Source organism: Sminthopsis crassicaudata, chromosome 1, assembly GCF_048593235.1.
Source record: "Sminthopsis crassicaudata isolate SCR6 chromosome 1, ASM4859323v1, whole genome shotgun sequence".
In the NCBI taxonomy this organism is placed as follows: Eukaryota; Metazoa; Chordata; class Mammalia; order Dasyuromorphia; family Dasyuridae; genus Sminthopsis; species Sminthopsis crassicaudata.
Genome location: NC_133617.1, coordinates 529,395,680 through 529,414,276, shown reverse-complemented (window position 1 = coordinate 529,414,276; position 18,597 = coordinate 529,395,680). Strand labels below are relative to the sequence as shown.

Genomic DNA, 18,597 nt, shown 5'->3' with positions numbered 1-18,597 from the left:
ATTTCTTCTTGGATTTCTGCTTTCCTGATTTTGGCTATATTAATTTTATTTGTACAAAACCTTTTTAATTTAATATGATTAAATTATTCACTTTTTTTGTTCTCCTATCCATAAGTCTAATAGGTAATATGCTCCACGTTCTCATTTTCTTACTTTATTATCTAAGTCAGATATTGACTGTTTCTTGGTAAACGGTTTTTTATCAATTTCTGCCAGACTGCTTTCCAGTTTTCCCAACAAATTTTGCCATATTGTGAATTCTTACCCCCCAAGCTTAAAATTTTACTTTTGCCAAATAGTGGGCTACTATAGATCATTTACTACTGTGTATTTTATTCCACAGTAATAATTTTGTTTTATTTACTCTGTTCTGCTGATCTACCTTTTTATTTTTTAGCCAGCACCAGATAGTTTTGATAATCACTGCTTTATAATATAGTTTGATTCAATTCCTTTAGATTTTTTATTATGTTTTCATCCATATTGCACAATACCATTAACACTGTAGAGTTATTTATTTTTAATTCAGACCTAAAGAGAAAATGGAAAAAGAAAAAAAAAAGATACTGCCACATGCACAGCTGAACATAAGAGAGGATTCAAAATATAAAGCAATAAATTTCCACTTCGAGAAAACCTGTCTAGTAAACCTTATATATTTTGTTCAGAGCTGTCCATCATTTCTTTTTTTCCTTGTAGATTTTCTTTTCTGCTGTGTCCTTTTTACCTTATTCTTTTTTTCCCCTCTTTCCCCTCCCCCCCCAGGAAGCTAGAGAGTTAAGCATGGATAGATGGATATATACATACACATACACACATGCATACACAGAATAAACACATAAACATAGGTGCATACATATATAAAGATATCTATAGTCATATATATGGATGCATTGTAAGACAATATGTGTTTGCTTGTCCTGTTTCTCTTATTGAATGTAGATGACATCTTCATAAGTCTAGATCTTTCCATATTTTTCTAACTTCACCAACTCATCATTTTCTATACCACAGCAACATTTCACCTTTATACTGTTTAGTTATTTTTAAAAATCTAAATCAGCAATTAATATCACTGATATATTATGTAGTGCCCTTATTTTTCTCTTTTAATTAAATGTTTTAGCTTTAAATTTTCTGAGATCATTGTTACTACCTCTTATTTTTTCATAATAAATTATTATAATAATAAATCATTATAAATTATTTCTTATGTTTATTTTATTTTATTTATCTCTTATTTCCTATCCTGCTACCTTGCCTTTTATCTTTTATCTACCCACCCTTCTTGTAATCTGCACTCCTTTCTATACTCCCCCATTCTAAACCCCTTATCCTCTTATTTCTTTATAAATTTAGAATGCTTTTACTCCTTTCTCAATGTACATGCTGTTCTCTCTTTAATTCTGATCTCATTTGAATAAGGTTCTTCTAAAAATCCCTCTATTCTCTCTCACTCCCTCTCACCTTACCCTCATTTCTTTTTGAATTTAGATGACTTTTGTACCTATACACACACACACACACACACACACACACACACACACACACACACACACAGAGTTATAGCTATATAGAGCATATATGTGGTAACATTTTTAACCTGTTCCCAATGAAAGTAGGATTCCAGAACTACCAGCTCTTCTCCCCCAATCTTAATTCTTCTGAATCAGTTCTTCTTGTACCTTATTTGTATAAGATAGTTACTCTTTTTACCTTTTCCTGTATGGGTTTCTGCTTTTTAAAATCCCATATTCAGCTCTCATCTAATATTTCTTTCAAACTATCCAATTCCTTTTTTTTTTCCCTTTTCTAAACTGAAATGTGTACTATTATTGTTTTTATTAATTTTATAATTATAACATTTTTTGACAGTACATATGCATAGGTAATTTTTTACAACATTATCCCTTGTACTCCCTTCTGTTCCGAATTTTTCCCCTCCTTCCCTCCACCCCCTCCCCTAGATGGCAAGCATTCCCATACATATTAAATATGTTATAGTATGTCCTAGGTACAATATATATGTGCCTAACCGAATTTTGTTGTTGTTGCAAAGGAAGAATTGGATTTGGAAGGTAAAAATAATCTGGGGAGAAAAACAAAAAATGCTAACAGTTTACACTCATTTCCCAGTGTTCCTTTTCTGGGTGTAGCTGATTCTGTCCATCATTGATCAATTGGAATTAGATTAGCTCTTCTCTATGTTGAAGATATCCACTTCCATCAGAATACATCCTCATATAGTATTGTTGTTGAAGTGTATAATGATCTCCTAGTTCTGCTCATTTCACTCAGTATCAGTTGATGTAAGTCTCTCCAAGCCTCTCTGTATTCATCCTGTTGGTCATTTCTTACAGAACAATATAATTCCATAACATTCATATACCATAATTTACCCAACCATTCTCCAATTGATGGGTATACGTTCATTTTCTAGTTTCTAGCCACTACAAAAAGGGCTGCCACAAACATTTTGGCACATACAGGTCCCTTTTTCTTCTTTAGTATTTCCTTGGGATATAAGCCCAGTAGTAGCACTGTTGGCTCAAAAGGTATGCACAGTTTGATAACTTTTTGGGCATAATTCTAGATTGCTCTCCAGAATGGTTGGATTCTTTCACAACTCCACCAATAATGCATCAGTGTCCCAGTTTTCCCACATCCCCTCCAACATTCATCATTATTTGTTCCTGTCATCTTAGCCAATCTGACAGGTGTGTAGTGGTATTTCAGAGTTGTCTTAATTTGCATTTCTCTGATCAATAGTGATTTGGAACACTCTTTCATATGAGTGGAAATAGTTTCCAAACTATTCAATTCCTAATGAGAGTTTTAGACATGGTTTATATTTCCATGTATAAAACATAAACAGTTTGTCCTTATTGAGTGTCTTGTAAATATATTTCTCATATATTTCTCTTGGGTCTCGTATGTCAGATTTTCTATCAAGTTCAGTTTTTTTTTTTTTTTTTGCAACAAAATCCTGAAAGTCTGGCAATTCATTATTTTGGTTTTTTTCCCCTTCAGGATTGTGGTTAACTATGTTGCATATGATATTTTCAGCCACAACCTCTAGTTTTTTTTGCTCTTCAATATGCAATGTTCTAAGACCTGTAGTCCTTTAATGTAGTTGCTGTTAAGTTTTGTATGATTCTAATGGTGACTTTGCTGTATTTGAATTTCTTTTTTCCTTGTTGTTTATCTCCTTAACTTGGGGGTTTGGAAATTTAGCTATGATGTTCCTGTAGGTTTTCTTCATAGGATCTCTTTCAAGTGGTGTTTAGTGAATTTTTTTCTATTTCTTCTTTATCTTCTTGTTCTAATATATCAGGACAATTTTCTTTATCTCTTGTATCATTGTATCAAGATTCCTTTTTTCATCATAGTTTGATTATTCTTGTTTTCTCTTCTTGGTTGACTTTTTTTTTTTTTTTCATAATCTTGGTGGGGTTTTTTGGATTGTTCTTTTTTTTTTTTTTTTTTTTTTTTTTATTCATTTTTCCAAATTATCCCCTCCCTCCCTCCACTCCCTCCCCCCGATGGCAGGTAATCCCATACATTTTACATGTGTTACAATATAACCTAGATACAATATATGTGTGTAAATACCATTTTCTTGTTGCACATTAATTATTAGCTTCCGAAGATATAAGTAACCTGGGTAGATAGACAGTAGTGCTAACAATTTACATTCGCTTCCCAGTGTTCCTTCTCTGGGTATAGTTATTTCTGTCCATCATTGATCAACTGGAAGTGAGTTGGATCTTCTTTATGTTGAAGATTTCCACTTCCATCAGAATACATCCTCATACAGTATTGTTGTTGAAGTGTATAGTGATCTTCTGGTTCTGCTCATTTCACTCAGCAACAGTTGATTTAAGTCTCTCCAAGCCTCTCTGTATTCCTCCTGCTGGTCATTTCTTACAGAGCAATAATATTCCATAACCTTCATATACCACAATTTACCCAACCATTCTCCAATTGATGGACATCCATTCAACTTCCAGTTTCTAGCTACAACAAAAAGAGCTGCCACAAACATTTGGCACATACAGGTCCCTTTCCACTCTTTAGTATTTCTTTGGGATATAATCCCAATAACAGCAATGCTGGGTCAAACGGTATGCACCGTTTGACAACTTTTTGGGCATAGTTCCAAATTGCTCTCCAGAATGGCTGGATTCTTTCACAACTCCACCAACAATGTATCAGTGTCCCAGTTTTCCCACATCCCCTCCAACATTCATCATTATTTGTTCCTGTCATCTTAGCCAATCTGATAGGTGTGTAGTGGTATCTCAGAGTTGTCTTAATTTGCATTTCTCTGATCAGTAGTGATTTGGAACACTTTCATATGAGTGGAAATAGTTTCAATTTCATCATCTGAGAATTGTCTGTTCATTGGATTGTTCTTTTTAAAAAAATTTTCCTCAATCTTGCTCATTTGATTTTCAAAGTCTTTTTTCAGTTCTTTCCTAAATTTTTTTGGGTAGGTGATCATTTGACATTACTCTCTGGAGTTAGGAGAGAATTTTTTTTTTTTTTTTTTTTTTTTTTAATAGCAACTAATCACTGTGATTGATCACCTCTAGTCCTGAGGTGTAGGGAATGGTGCCTTTGGCTTCAGGTCCTCCTTCAGTTCTCCTCAACAGCCTGGAACTCAAGACCAAGAATTCTGCCCTTCTATAAGCACCCACAGCCAGCAACCCTTAATGTTTCTGCACTCCCTGGACAGGTGCTGTTTCCTGGTCACCCATTTTCTTTATCAGCAAAGGAAAGTTTCCTCAATCTTCCTTGACTCAGATATTTGATTCTTAAAACTGCCCAGGAGATGAAAATTCCTGTGGCTGGGTATAATGTTCTGGTTTAGCTTTCTGGAGATCTTTGGACCAGCCTTCATTTCAACTGAATAATCACCACAAGAATAGCCAGGGATAAAGTCCAAATTCTTTATTATCTCCTTCACTTGGGTCCTGAGCTAGCATTCTGAAGGCCTTCAGATGGGTCTTGGTCTCATCAGGGGAAGCAGGAGGACAGGCCAGCCACCATGAGGCTGATGAAGATGGAATGAATGTCTCTCCTTGGCTCCGAGACCTTGAGCCCAGCCTCCAGTCCTTTGTCTTCTCCGAGTCTGTCTCAAGTCCTCTGCAGGTCTGACTCTGACCTCTTAAATACTCTATTACAATTAAATCCATTCTTCATACTGAGTATAAGCCAGTAATTATATCATTAGGGAATCATTATTTGTTGTAAGGTTAAATCAATCATACTAAACTAGAGAACTGTTAATCGCCATGCTAAACTAGATAACCATTGTCTTATCAATTCCACTGAGTTAACACCTTTCTCTAGAGTTCTGGCCCATTACAGCTGGGTTCAAGGCTACCTCCTAATCTAGCTTTCCCCAGGTTAGCTCCTTGCTGCTGGCTATTTCAGTAGAGCTAGTCTAAAGGTGTTTATTGTTCACACAGGCCAAACCTTCATCCCGGTATCTAATCTAGTTGTCCCAGGAGGACCACTGTTCTGCCCCAGTTCTTGTTTATTTTTACCATTCTCATGTTCTCCCTGAGGCACTATTTTGTCTTGTTTGTAGGGAAGATTTGGAGAGCTTGGAGTTTTCTGACCTATTCCACCATCTTCCCAGAATTCTCTCTAATGTAGAATTATTTTAAGCAATATTGACCTAGCAAAGATTTATTCTATTGAGGAATACAAAATAATGTCATAATTTAGATGAGTTTATTTAAATAAATACAATCCATTTTTTCAACTGAAAGTAAATTCTTATATGCCATCACATACCTCCTCTGAACAATTCTGAAGTAGATGTGATTTGACTTTAATGAGATAAATTCCATATTTTTAAAGCAATAATGTATTTATATGTTTTTAGGGTATATCACTACAGAATTATGAGTTGATTTTATTTTACAAATGCTAACTGAATCATATTAATGAATGAAATACTGTGTGAAAAACTGTTACTCCATACTTTTTTGTCTGCAATCTATTAAGAAACAGTCATTGGTCATTAGACTTGTTTTGCACTTTTTAAAACTATTTTTATTTTGAACTTACACACCAAAAGAGATCATGTCTGTATACATAGTAGACCAGAAAATAGATTCCCTGTGAAACTTTGAATCTCCATTTCATACTACTTGATTAAAAAAAAAATACATAAACATACACATCCCTCCCTATATCTTTCCTTACCTTTTACCCCCAATTAATTGAAAGAAATCTTTGGAGATATGGCTAGTCATTGCATTGGTCAGAATTCTCAAGTCATTCATATTTGTTGTTCTTTATAATCTTAAGAGTCTTTATATAAACTATTCTTCTAGTTCTGTTCACTTCATTCTATGTGAGTTCACACAATTCAGGATTCTCTGAAATCATTTCTTTTGTCATTTCTTGTAATACAGTAATACTCTATTTCATTCATTCAAACAAATTCACAAATTTGTTTAACAATTCTCTATTCATATGCTGTTAAAATTTGCCAAGTCCTATTGATTCTATCCCTACAATATTTCTTTATATCATCTTCCTATTTCTTTATTTTATCTTTAGTACAGATCCTCATTGCCAATATCTTGAAGACTTTTATAATAGATTCCTTAAAGTTCTTCCTGTTTCTACTCTTTCCTCTTAGAATGTGAGGAAAATGTTTAAATACAAACTCCTTGTGAATAGGGATTGTTTCATTCTTCAAATTTGTATCCCTAGTATTTGGTACATATATAAGCGCTTAGTTAATGTTGTCATGATTTCATCCTTTACCATTCCAATTTATCCTTCATTTCACAGTCACAGGAATCTTTCTTATACATAGATATGTTCATGGGTGAGTTCTTCTTGCAGCTTGAAAATGAATATACAAGGAAATTTTATCTATGATTCTTAGTTCTCTTTATGCTGATATAATAGTCATGTCAAGTCAACAAGCATTTATTAAGTGCTTACTATGGACCAGACATTGTGCTAAACAGAAAGGATGCAAACAAATGTAAAAACAATCCCTGCCCTCAAGAAGTGCTTATTCTAATGGAAGAAAAGGAATGCAAGATATATACAGAGTAAATTAGAAGCAACGATATTACTATGTTATACTAGTATCAAGTTAAGCTTTTTAAAGAATATTTGTATTATTTCTCTAGTTCTTTGTATTTGTATTCTGTTTGAGTCTTGGAGTTATACGTAATAGAAAACTTTTATTTTTTTGTATTTGTACTTTGTATTTGTATTTACAAAGTTTTCTATTACGTATAACTCCAAGACTCAAACAGAATGAGATTGAAAAAGACATTGTTACATGTAGTATGCTAACAGACAGAAGCAGATATATCACAATTTCAAAATAGATGTTAATCAAAATTCTGAATATTGTGAAGAAACACAATTGGGACAAACCTGGTATGTGCCAAAGAAGAAGTAAAAGAAGAACATCAAGTCTCTGTTAGTCAAGGAGAGTAAGAACAGAAAGGAAACCGTTATAGCTTGAAGAGAACTGTGTCAGAATGGGAGAGGTAAAAATTAGATTATAATGTAGGAGTGAGGGAAGGAAGGAAATTTATGTAGCACCTCCTATGTGCTAGACATTGTTTTAAGCACTTTTAACAACTATTACCTCATTTGACCCGCCTAACCACCAAGATAGGTCTATTTTATCTTTATTTTACAATTAAGGCGAGCAGGGTTAAGTGATTTGCCAGAGTCACAGAGCTAGTAAGTATCTGACATCATATTTGAACTCAGATCTTCTTTACTCCAGGCCCAGCACTCTTTCTACTGTACCACCTAGCTGTTTCTTTCTGGTGGAGGGAGAGAACAATGACTTGAGAAGTTTCAAGATTAAGAAGAGTATTTTTTGGGGTAAGGGAAACCTAGATATTAATAAAGAAATTGTTCCATGCCACTGTAGCAGCATTTCTATAGAATTTAAAACTAGAAAGAACTTCAAAGATCATATAATCTATAGTTGGAGAAACTGAGGCCCAGAGTTCAATAATTTGATGTGGTATTTAAAGCCAAAGCTTTAGAGAAAAGAACTTCATAGAAATTAAACCTTCATACTAAAAGCTTAGGTTCTTCTCAGCTTTTTCCTAGTTATAAGAATGCCAACTTATGCTGTTTCTAATGTATTGCAGGCATTTGCCCTCTTGGTCAAAACAAAGGAAATTCCAGAACCCACCAGCTGCTCTTCATCTCTCTGCAAAGGAGTGTGGTGGACATGCTGCCAGCAGATCTTCAAAGACCAAATTGGCATCCATAGACATATAGCTGCCCAGCATGGGAGAGATGTTTATCATCAGACCTCTTCTGTTTTAAAGCAATTGGCTGCTGAAGCTGGTACCCCCAAACCTTGTGTATCTGCAGACAAGACAAATGGATTAAGTGTGTCCCCTTCCTCTAACCATCAAGTGTCTGCTGACTTCCCAGACACAAGCTGTTTTAGGCTTGATGAACTGATGAGGTTAGATTTTTTTAAAAATTTGTTTTGAAATTTTTAAATCTATCCAGTCATCTCAGTAATTGTCACCTACTTAAAATGGTAGATCATATATATGCATATACATACATATAACATCTAACATTGTCATATAAATGACTTTTGCAGATGTTGTACCTTGGTCTTTTAATCATAAAACTTTTTGAGCAATCATATTAAAGAGAATCATTTCTCACACATATTGCATATGAAACATATGGTTCTTAAACAACATATTGTACATAATTTAGCTTTTTTCTGTTAGGTTGTCATTTTGCCTATCAGTGTTCTGTGCTATAATATGCTGATATCTTTGGAAAACTGTGATGTAGAGAGTTGATAGTATATCCTCTTTCTCAGTATTTTATCCACTTCCTAACCTTTTTCCTTGGTTTTCCTGAGTTGTTCAGAAGTAGTTCCCCACCCCCACCCCTTTATTCTCCTAATAAAATAAGAAGGCATTTTTGGCAAGTAAAAGAATAGTAAGAATAGATACTACTGAATCAAGTGATAGACCTGAAATTATGCCTGATGAATTGGTCACTTTATTGGAAGTTCTAATTACCTGTCCTGCAGCCTTCTCATCAGAAAGCCAAGAAGCATAGGACAAGTACTAGGAGAGGAGGAAAAGAGAAAAGGGAACAGCAGAGGTTAGAGGTGGTAGCTGTACTGTTGCTAAGGAGTGGGGGACAATGCAAGTGTCAAAGAAGAGAAACATTTTTTTGGAGAAGAGAGTGATGAAGAAGTAGGTAGGACAGATTCAAGTTCTTCAATTCAGTTTTTAGTTCAATGTAATAGCCATTTGTTGTACATTTGATGTGTCTAGAACATGATGCAGCTCATGTGTGATACAAACTAAGGAACTCCAAGATTAACAAGTTGTCAGCATTGTGAGGGGTAAAAGTGAACAATACTTGTTTGGGGGAGGGAGGGGTTCCCTAGTACTTAACATGATGTTGTTTGTGTGGCAAATACTTGTTAAGCACTGATACACTTAGCAAGAAATCTGAAGGATGAGAGACCTGTTTTTTTCTCCTCCTTACAGCAGGGGGCAGCAGAAATCTATACCTGAAGTAAAACAGGTTATGGTACCTAGATGATTCAGGGTATCAAGAAATAGGGAATAAATTAGATTAAGTGGCACCAAATAATCAGATGGGAAGGAAATCCGGAGACTGGAATAATTGTGAATCTATAACAGAAAAATATTTGAAAACTAAAGGATAGTCAGAGGCAAATTTAACACTGAGATATGTAGACTTTTTTTGACTTTAAAGTATCAGTATCATCATTGTTTTCTGAATGTTGCTAGCAGTAAAAATATTTTAATAGCCTCAAGGCAAGGATATTTGAAAGGAAGCTTTCTCTTTTCATAGAGGACCAAGGATAACCAAAAGAAGCAAAAACCAGGGCAGTGAAAAAGAAAAAGATTGGCCAATTTCTGGGGCCCCCAGAAAAAAAGAAAATGACTAGAAGGCCAGTTTAGGACTAAGAAGTGTCATTTGGGCATTTAGACTGGGAGAATGCTTATTCCTCCCTTACTATTCCCCGTTCCATCTCTTGCCAGCTATTTCTTTCCAGTTGACCAGCTGAAGCTTACACATAACCCTTTCCATGTTGCAGTCCCCACCCTATTTCTTACCTACTCTTACCTCAAACTATTGGTCTTCACCTTTCCTCCAAACTCTTAACATTTTGCATCTCCCTATCTTAGGCTAATAGATTGGAGTTTTTTATTTCATGGTTAAGGAAACCTTAAAAATCTTTCTGACTTCCCAAATTGGGATTCTAAACACAGTTTCTACTACACTCAGTAATAAGCATTTATTAAGTGCCCACCACATGCCTGATAAAGTGCTAAGTATACAAATATAAATATTAAGACAATATTTACTCTCAAGGAGTTTATATGCTAATGGAAGAAACAGTATATATAATAAGCATATATAGAAAAAAGAAAAGGTAATTAAATATACAGTAGTTTTGAATGGAAGCCTAGTAATTGGGGGATCAGAAAATGCTTTATGATATTGTTGCTTGAACTGTATTTTGAAAGGTTTCTGTGAGGTAAGAGGTGAGGAGGGACGACATTCTGGACATGGGGGATAGAAAGGACAGAAGATGGATCTGAGAGATGGACAGAAAAAGAGGGAGGGAGAGAAGGAGGAAGAAAGGAAAGAAGGCAGCATTTTTACATGCATTACAGAGTAAGGTAAGGGGAGTAATATACAGTCAGTCTCAAAAAGTATGCTGGTGCCAGATTGAGAAAGGCTTTAAAAAGCTAAACAGAGAAGCACATATTTTATTTCAAGGAGTAGAATTATAAAGCATTATCATATTTGGTTGTATGAGGTTCTATAGCATTGTGAATATAATATACTTCAAGAACATTGTCAATTAAATAGACTTCTGTTGGCTAATCTGAGAACCTTGCCATCTTTATACTGTTTCTATGGGAAAATTTTCCTAAGTACTTTATAAGTAGACTTTTAGAAAATAATTCATGTATTAGTTGAAAACTATTTATTTTCAACCCAGATTTGGATAACTATTTGGAATGCAGTAGAAAGGATTGATGAAATGGGTTGAACTAGATGGTTTCTACAAGGCCTTTCAACTAAATAAATTCTGCAGTTATTCAAGTCTGGATAGCCAGGTTCTGATCCTTGTTACCAAATTTCACTTCTATCCCAAAGGCTTTTTAAGACTGACTACTTCAAAGGGAAGCAATATAGTAAGCAATTGTGGTGGATTTTGTTTTTCCCTGCAGGTCTAATGAATGCCAAGAAATGTCATTTAAAAAGGTCTTTGTTTAGTTTCACTGTCACTGACTTCAGTTAGTCACTAAGTTCTTAGTGAATAAATAAAAAGAGTGAATTGTCCCTCTTTGGGGATACAAAAGTGATACACTGATACCTCCATTAAGGAATCTTGTGGGAACAAAGCTCTTTTATATTGAATTCATTTGTGGCAGGACAAGTATTCTTAGCTACAGATGATGAAAGTAGCTCAATAAACTAATTCTCTGCTAACCCTAGATAAAGTTGTGAAATCTCCCCTTTTGTTTCCATAATGGTAACCCCTACTTAAGAATTTCTCCCAGTTTAGTTATGTTCATGCCATCCTTGCTATTAAAATGGAAGCATATGATGTCAGTCATATATAACCTGTGTTGATTACACTAAAAGTATAAATATACTTAGGTGTTTTTTCCATTGGTATCTACATTTAAGGCTTTATATCTTTAACAGTAAGAGAAAATTTCAAAATCTGTAAGCAGATGGGAAGGAAAATTGGAACAGAGGGCCCTAGAAAACATCTTTGGTCTTATTCTCTTCAATTATCCTTCCCCTCCCACCTCTCTACCCTTTGATTCCCTAAAGCAGATGAACTTAAGAGGCACTCTTAGCTTTTGTGAAACAGAGGAATTTCTGTATCTTATATCTGGTTTCATCAAGGGTCTGGAACTTAGTTAGATTTAGTAAAGGCACTTTAGCAGACTTCTTTCCCCAAACCTTCTTTCTTTCTTTCCCTCTGTCCCAAGACTCCCTGTTATATATTCCAGCACATTTGATGTTATATTTGTTAGTAGCAGATGCTTTCGTTCTGTAGTTAACCATAGACAAATTCACATTCCTTCTGTATTTATTCCTACCTCTGTTAATGAAGTTTCTGACCTTTATTAAAAAAAAAATATCTCTAACACATTGCCTTTCTCATTAGAAATATACCTATGCAAGAAACATTTCCTTGTAGGAATTTAAATCTAGTGGGGGAAACAAGTGGAGAAAATTCGCCCTGTAATATGAGAAAACATAAAATAATCAGTTTCTCTATTTTGTGCTATAGAGAAAGGGACAGTTGGTAAACTCCAAAATAGGTAGGAAGACCTCATAGAATCCAGGATTTGATCTGGATCTCAAAGATTGATTAACTTTTAGATGAGAAATGGTAGGGAAGGCAAAGATAGACATAAGCTGTTAGATTCAATCTTAAATTCTACCTGGAGATGCAGTACTAATTGTTATTTCCTGACTTTGGCTTCTGATTTTCATATTTGCTTTGTTTGGTCTTTTTGCAGTGCAGAGAATAGCAATCAAGGAGTAGTGCTATTATATTATTGTTACTGTGATGTAGAGGACCCAGAATGGCTTTGTGCTTGGCAGAAATCATTGTGCCAACACTTGCACCTCACAGGAAAGGTAAGGTTTTATCCAACTAACATTTTCCTATCTTTTTTAGTGAAATCATCATATGGGCACTGAAAAAAAGCCTCAAGGACAAAGTCAATACTTAAATTCGCTAGTGCAAAAAAAAATTCATTTTGAAATGTGTTAACAGTTGAAATTCTAATATTCATTTAAAATTTAATTTTATAAAACTAAGTTTTATAAAATCTTGGTTTGTGTAGAGCTTTTCAAGAACAATTATTAAAGTGAGATTCACATATATTTTCTTTATTACTGCCTTGACAGTACTAGTAGTTGGGAGTTTCAGCTCATCTTTTACTATCTAATGAAACTAATGGCCTTTTGTGACAGCATTTTTTAAAGAAAGAGGTGGTTTTTTTTTTTTTAATTTTATTTATTTATAATTTTTTTTGACAGTATATATGCATGAGTAAATTTTTTTAAACATTATCCCTTGTATTCATTTTTCCAAATTATCCCCCCGATGGCAGGCAATCCCATACATTTTACAATATAACCTAGATACAATATATGTGTGTAAATACCATTTTCTTGTTGCACATTAATTATTAGCTTCTGAAGGTATAAGTAACCTGGGTAGATAGACAGTAGTGCTAACAATTTACATTCGCTTCCCAGTGTTCCTTCTCTGGGTATAGTTGTTTCTGTCCATCATTGACCAACTGGAAGTGAGTTGGATCTTCTTTATGTTGAAGATTTCCACTTCCATCAGAATACATCTTCATATAACATTGAAGTGTACAGCGATCTTCTGGTTCTATTCATTTCACTCAGCATCAGTTGATTTAAGTCTCTCCAAGCCTCTCTGTATTCCTCCTGCTGGTCATTTCTTACAGAGCAATAATATTCCATAACCTTCATATACCATAATTTACCCAACCATTCTCCAATTGATGGACATCCATTCATCTTCCAGTTTCTAGCCACTACGAAAAGAGCTGCCACAAACATTTTGGCACATACAGGTCCCTTTCCCCTCCTCAGTATTTCTTTGGGATATAAGCCCAATAGCAGCAATGCTGGATCAAAGGGTATGCACAGTTTGATAACTTTTTGGGCATAGTTCCAAATTGCTCTCCAGAATGGCTGGATTCTTTCACAACTCCACCAACAATGCATTAGTGTCCCAGTTTTCCCACATCCCCTCCAACATTCATTATTATTTGTTCCTGTCATCTTAGCCAATCTGACAGGTGTATAGTGGTATCTCAGAGTTGTCTTAATTTGCATTTCTCTGATCAATAGTGATTTGGAACACGCTTTCATATGAGTGGATATAATTTCAATTTCATCATCTGAGAATTGTCTGTACATATCCTTTGACCATATATCAATTGGAGAATGGTTTGATTTCTTATAAATTAGTGTCAGTTCTCTATATATTTTGGAAATGAGACCTTTATCAGAACCTTTAACTTTAAAAATATTTTCCCAATTTGTTACTTCCCTTCTAATCTTGTTTGCATTAGTATTGTTTGTACAGAAACTTTTTAATTTGATGTAATCAAAATCTTCTATTTTGTGATCAATAATGATCTCTAGTTCGCCTCTGGTCATAAATTCCTTCCTCCTCCACAGGTCTGAGAGGTAGACTATTCTCTGTTCCTCTAATCTATTTATTATCTCATTCTTTATGCCTAAATCATGGACCCATTTTGATCTTATCTTGGTATATGGAATTAAGTGTGGATCCATATCTAATTTCTGCCATACTAATTTCCAGTTTTCCCAACAGTTTTTTCCAAATAATGAATTTTTATCCCTAATGTTGGTATCTTTGGGTTTGTCAAAGACTAGATTGCTGTAGATGTATCCTTTTTTGTCCTTTGTACCTAATCTGTTCCACTGATCGACCAGTCTATTTCTTAGCCAATACCAAATGGTTTTGGTGACTGCTGCTATATAATATAGCTTTAGATCAAGTACACTTAGACCACCTTCATCTGACTTTTTTTTCATTAGTTCCCTTGCAATTCTCAACCTTTTATTCTTCCATATGAATTTTGTTGTTATTTTTTCTAGGTCATTTCTAGGTCATAGTTTCTTGGGAGTCTGATTGGTATAGCACTAAATAAATAGATTAGTTTGGGGAGTATTGTCATCTTTATTATATTTGCTCGGCCTATCCAAGAGCACTGAATGTCTTTCCAATTATTTAAATCTGACTTTATTTTTGTGGCAAGTGTTTTGTAATTTTGCTCATATAACTCCTGACTATTCTTTGGTAGATATATTCCCAAATATTTTATACTATCGACTGTTATTTTGAATGGAATTTCTCTTTGTATCTCTTGCTGTTGGATTGTGTTAGTAATGTATAAAAATGCTGAGGATTTATGTGGATTTATTTTGTATCCTGCCACTTTGCTAAAATTCTGAATTATTTCTAATAGCTATTTAGCAGAGTCTTTGGGGTTCTCTAAGTATACCATCATGTCATCTGCAAAGAGTGATAGTTTGATTTCCTCATTTCCTACTCTAATTCCTTGAATCTCTTTCTCGGCTCTTATTGCCGAGGCTAGCGTTTCTAGTACTATATTGAATAGTAATGGTGATAGTGGGCAACCTTGTTTCACTCCTGATCTTTCTGGGAAAGGTTGCAGTTTATTTCTATTGCATATTATGCTTACTGACGGTCGTAAATATATGCTCCTGGTTATTTTAAGGAATAGTCCATTTATTCCTATACTCTCAAGCATTTTTAGTAGAAATGGATGTTGGATTTTATCAAATGCTTTTTCTGCATCTATTGGGATGATCATATGGTTTTTATTAATTTGATTATTAATATGGTCAATTATACTAATAGTTTTTCTAATATTAAACCAGCCCTGCATTCCTGGTATAAATCCTACTTGATCATAGTGTATTATCCTGGGGATGATTTTTTGAAGTCTTTATGCTAATATCTTATTTAAGATTTTAGCGTCAATATTCATTAAGGAAATTGGTCTATAATTTTCTTTCTCAGTTTTCGATCGACCTGGTTTAGGTATCAGTACCATGTCTGTGTCATAAAAGGAGTTTGGTAGGACTCCTTCATCCCCTACATTTTTACATAGTTTATATAGCATTGGGGCTAATTGTTCTTTAAATGTTTGGTAGAACTCACATGTAAATCCATCTGGTCCTGGGGATTTTTTCCTGGGGAGTTGATTAATAGCTTGTTCTATTTCTTTTTCTGAAATGGGACTGTTTAAGCAATTTGTCTCCTCCTCTGTTAATTTAGGAAGCCTATATTTTTGGAGAAAGTCATCCATTTCACTTAAGTTATCAAATTTATTGGCATAAAGTTGGGCAAAGTAACTCCTTATTATTTCTCTAATTTCCTCTTCATTGGTGGAAAGATCCCCCTTTTCATTTATAAGACTAACAATTTGATTTTCCTCTTTCCTTTTTCTGATCAGATTTACCAAAGGTTTATCTATTTTATTGGCTTTTTCATAAAACCAACTCTTGGTTTTATTTATTAATTCAATAGTTTTTTACTTTCAATATTATTGATTTCTCCTTTTAATTTTTGTATTTCAAGTTTGATTTTTGGTTGGGGGTTTTTAATTTGGTCTTTTTCTAGCTTTTTAAGTTGCAGGCCCAATTCGTTAATCTTCGAAAGAGGTGTTTTTTAAGAAATGAGTCCATTATTTAATTTCTTCTTGGATAGGCAGTGAAGCAGGTTGGAAGAGTGCTATATTTGCAATATGAAGGCCTGGATTTTATAACTACTTTTACTGCTTCCTATCTATGTGACGTTGAACTGTTACTTGGCCCTTCTGGACCAAAATATACTATAGTGAGGTATTTGAATTAGGAAAGCTTTGAGGTACATGAAGTAAATGGATACAGCTGTAAAGCTTTGTCTCCCTAGCCATTTCCTTCAAGTAGCTGGTAAAATCTCTTTTCAATTTGCATCTCTGTAGGATTTTCATGAGGAAACCACTTTGTTAATTATAAAGTCCTACATAAATGTGAACTGTTATTGTGTAGATATACCCTAGAGGGAGCATGAAATTCAGAGTACTGGATTTCTAGAGCACAGGAAGTATATCCTTGTAATCCCTGATCTGAGGGAAGCTAGCATTGAAATCCAGATAGGCACTAATATGGTGAGCTCACAGGATGCCTGAGCATGGCAAACTGACACAGGTTGAAAGTGAAGCACTTTAAAGCTTTTATGTTAGTCACAGGAGGTCAAACCTGTGAGTGACATCTGAACTTTTAACCTGGACAAGACAGGGGAGTACAGTCTTTTTTAAAAAACAAAACTTTTTTTTTTTTTTTAAAGAAAGAAACATCATATGTAGACCAAGGGAGGTGACAGTCCTACTGTACTACTACTACTACTACTGTATCCTAGCTGAAGCATCTATGAAATAATTTGTAACTGTTGTGCAGATTGTGGTTTAGGAAGGATATAGATAAACCACAGCTCAATCACAGGACAATCAGGGTAGAAAGGTGATGCAAGACATATAATACAAGAAAATAGAGATGTTTAATCTAGAGGGAAAAAAAAGATGGGCAAAAGAATAGGGTAGTTACCTTCCCAAGTAATTAAAAGCTATTATATGAAAGATGAATTAAACTTTGTTTTTTGTCCCCAAAGGGAAAAATTGGGAGTGAGGAATAGAAACTAGATTTAGGTTAAATGTAAGAAAAAAATTGCTAAAACTTTGAACTGTTCTAAAGTGTACTGGGCGAACTAATGTAGCACCATTCATGCAGTGGTTTAGTAATAGCTATATGTAATCTCTATCATAGAAATGTTATAGAGGAAGTTCCTATTAAGTTTTAGGTTGAACTAATTGACCTCTAAAGTTCCTTCCAAATCTGAGATTGTGAATTAACAATTAAGTTAGCTAGAAAATAAAACTTAAGTTAACTGGACAATTTAGCTCATTAGAATGAGGGTTAATTAAATCAGTTATAAGTTTATTGCTATATTCATACAGAGCCAAGCATAGACACTAGGGATGTCCCCCCAATTGATAGGGACAGTCTTTTGGTCTGGTGTTTTTCAACTTTTATACCCATCCAATTGTGCTGTTTTCTACCCCACATCTTTTATTTTGTCCAAAATGATAGAATGATAAAGAAATTGTGTCAAAACTTCTGCTGAAATCCAAGATGACTATACTTGTATTCTCTTGCTTTGCCTATCTAGTAACTATCAGAAAACGAAATTAGTTTGGACAGGACTTTTTCCAGAAAAATCTTTATCGGCTTCTTCTTCTACATGCTTACAAACCACCTCTTTAAAAATACATTCTATAATATTTCTAGTAATCAGTCAAGATCTGCCAGCTCTGAAATTGTCCTACTAGACTTTTTAGAACTTTCTTTTAGCTATATCTGTTCGTGCTGTTACATATTTTTAGAAATGTACCATTTTTTAATTAAGAAGTACTTTATCACACAAATCAGAATATAAAAGGCAGTTAATGTAGGAACAAACTGTTTCATCTAAAAATACATAATTGGGAGATGAACTAGTATATCTGTACACAGCTGAAAAAGCACCCACATAGTGTGAAATAGTTCTCAAAAAAAATTGTTTTTAAGGGCAAAATTAAGTTTTTCTCCAAAATTTCACATAACTGAAAAATAAGATGCTTCAGAAATCCATATGAAATGGCAAGGTTTTTGTTTTGTTTTGTCTTAATAAGTTTAAATTGGAAGTGTTTAAGAAAAAAATCTAGAATTGACTTTTTAAAAAATCATCGAGGAAGTTGCAAAATATATATATAAAAGTAAAAGATTCAAAGAGACAGTAATTAATGCAAATATAAGTTTCACCTTTCCCTTGAGTCCCTTTGCCTTAAGAAATTGGAGTAGCCAAATCTGTTTGTTTTTTCTCTTCTCGAATCAAAATGGAAGACTTTCTAGGAGCAG

The 18,597-nt window shown here is 34.1% G+C and overlaps 1 protein-coding gene across 3 annotated transcripts in view; it reads left to right on the top strand.

Annotated features, from left to right (window-relative positions):
- Window positions 1-18,597, top strand: part of TSTD2 (thiosulfate sulfurtransferase like domain containing 2) — a 39,407-nt gene that overhangs the window by 7,077 nt on the left and 13,733 nt on the right. For all 3 annotated transcript variants that reach the window (XM_074281829.1, XM_074281827.1, XM_074281828.1), the window contains exons 3-4: window positions 8,157-8,482; window positions 12,579-12,699. In XM_074281829.1, the coding sequence (XP_074137930.1) occupies window positions 8,157-8,482; window positions 12,579-12,699 (447 nt within the window). The remainder of the gene's footprint in view (window positions 1-8,156; window positions 8,483-12,578; window positions 12,700-18,597) is intronic.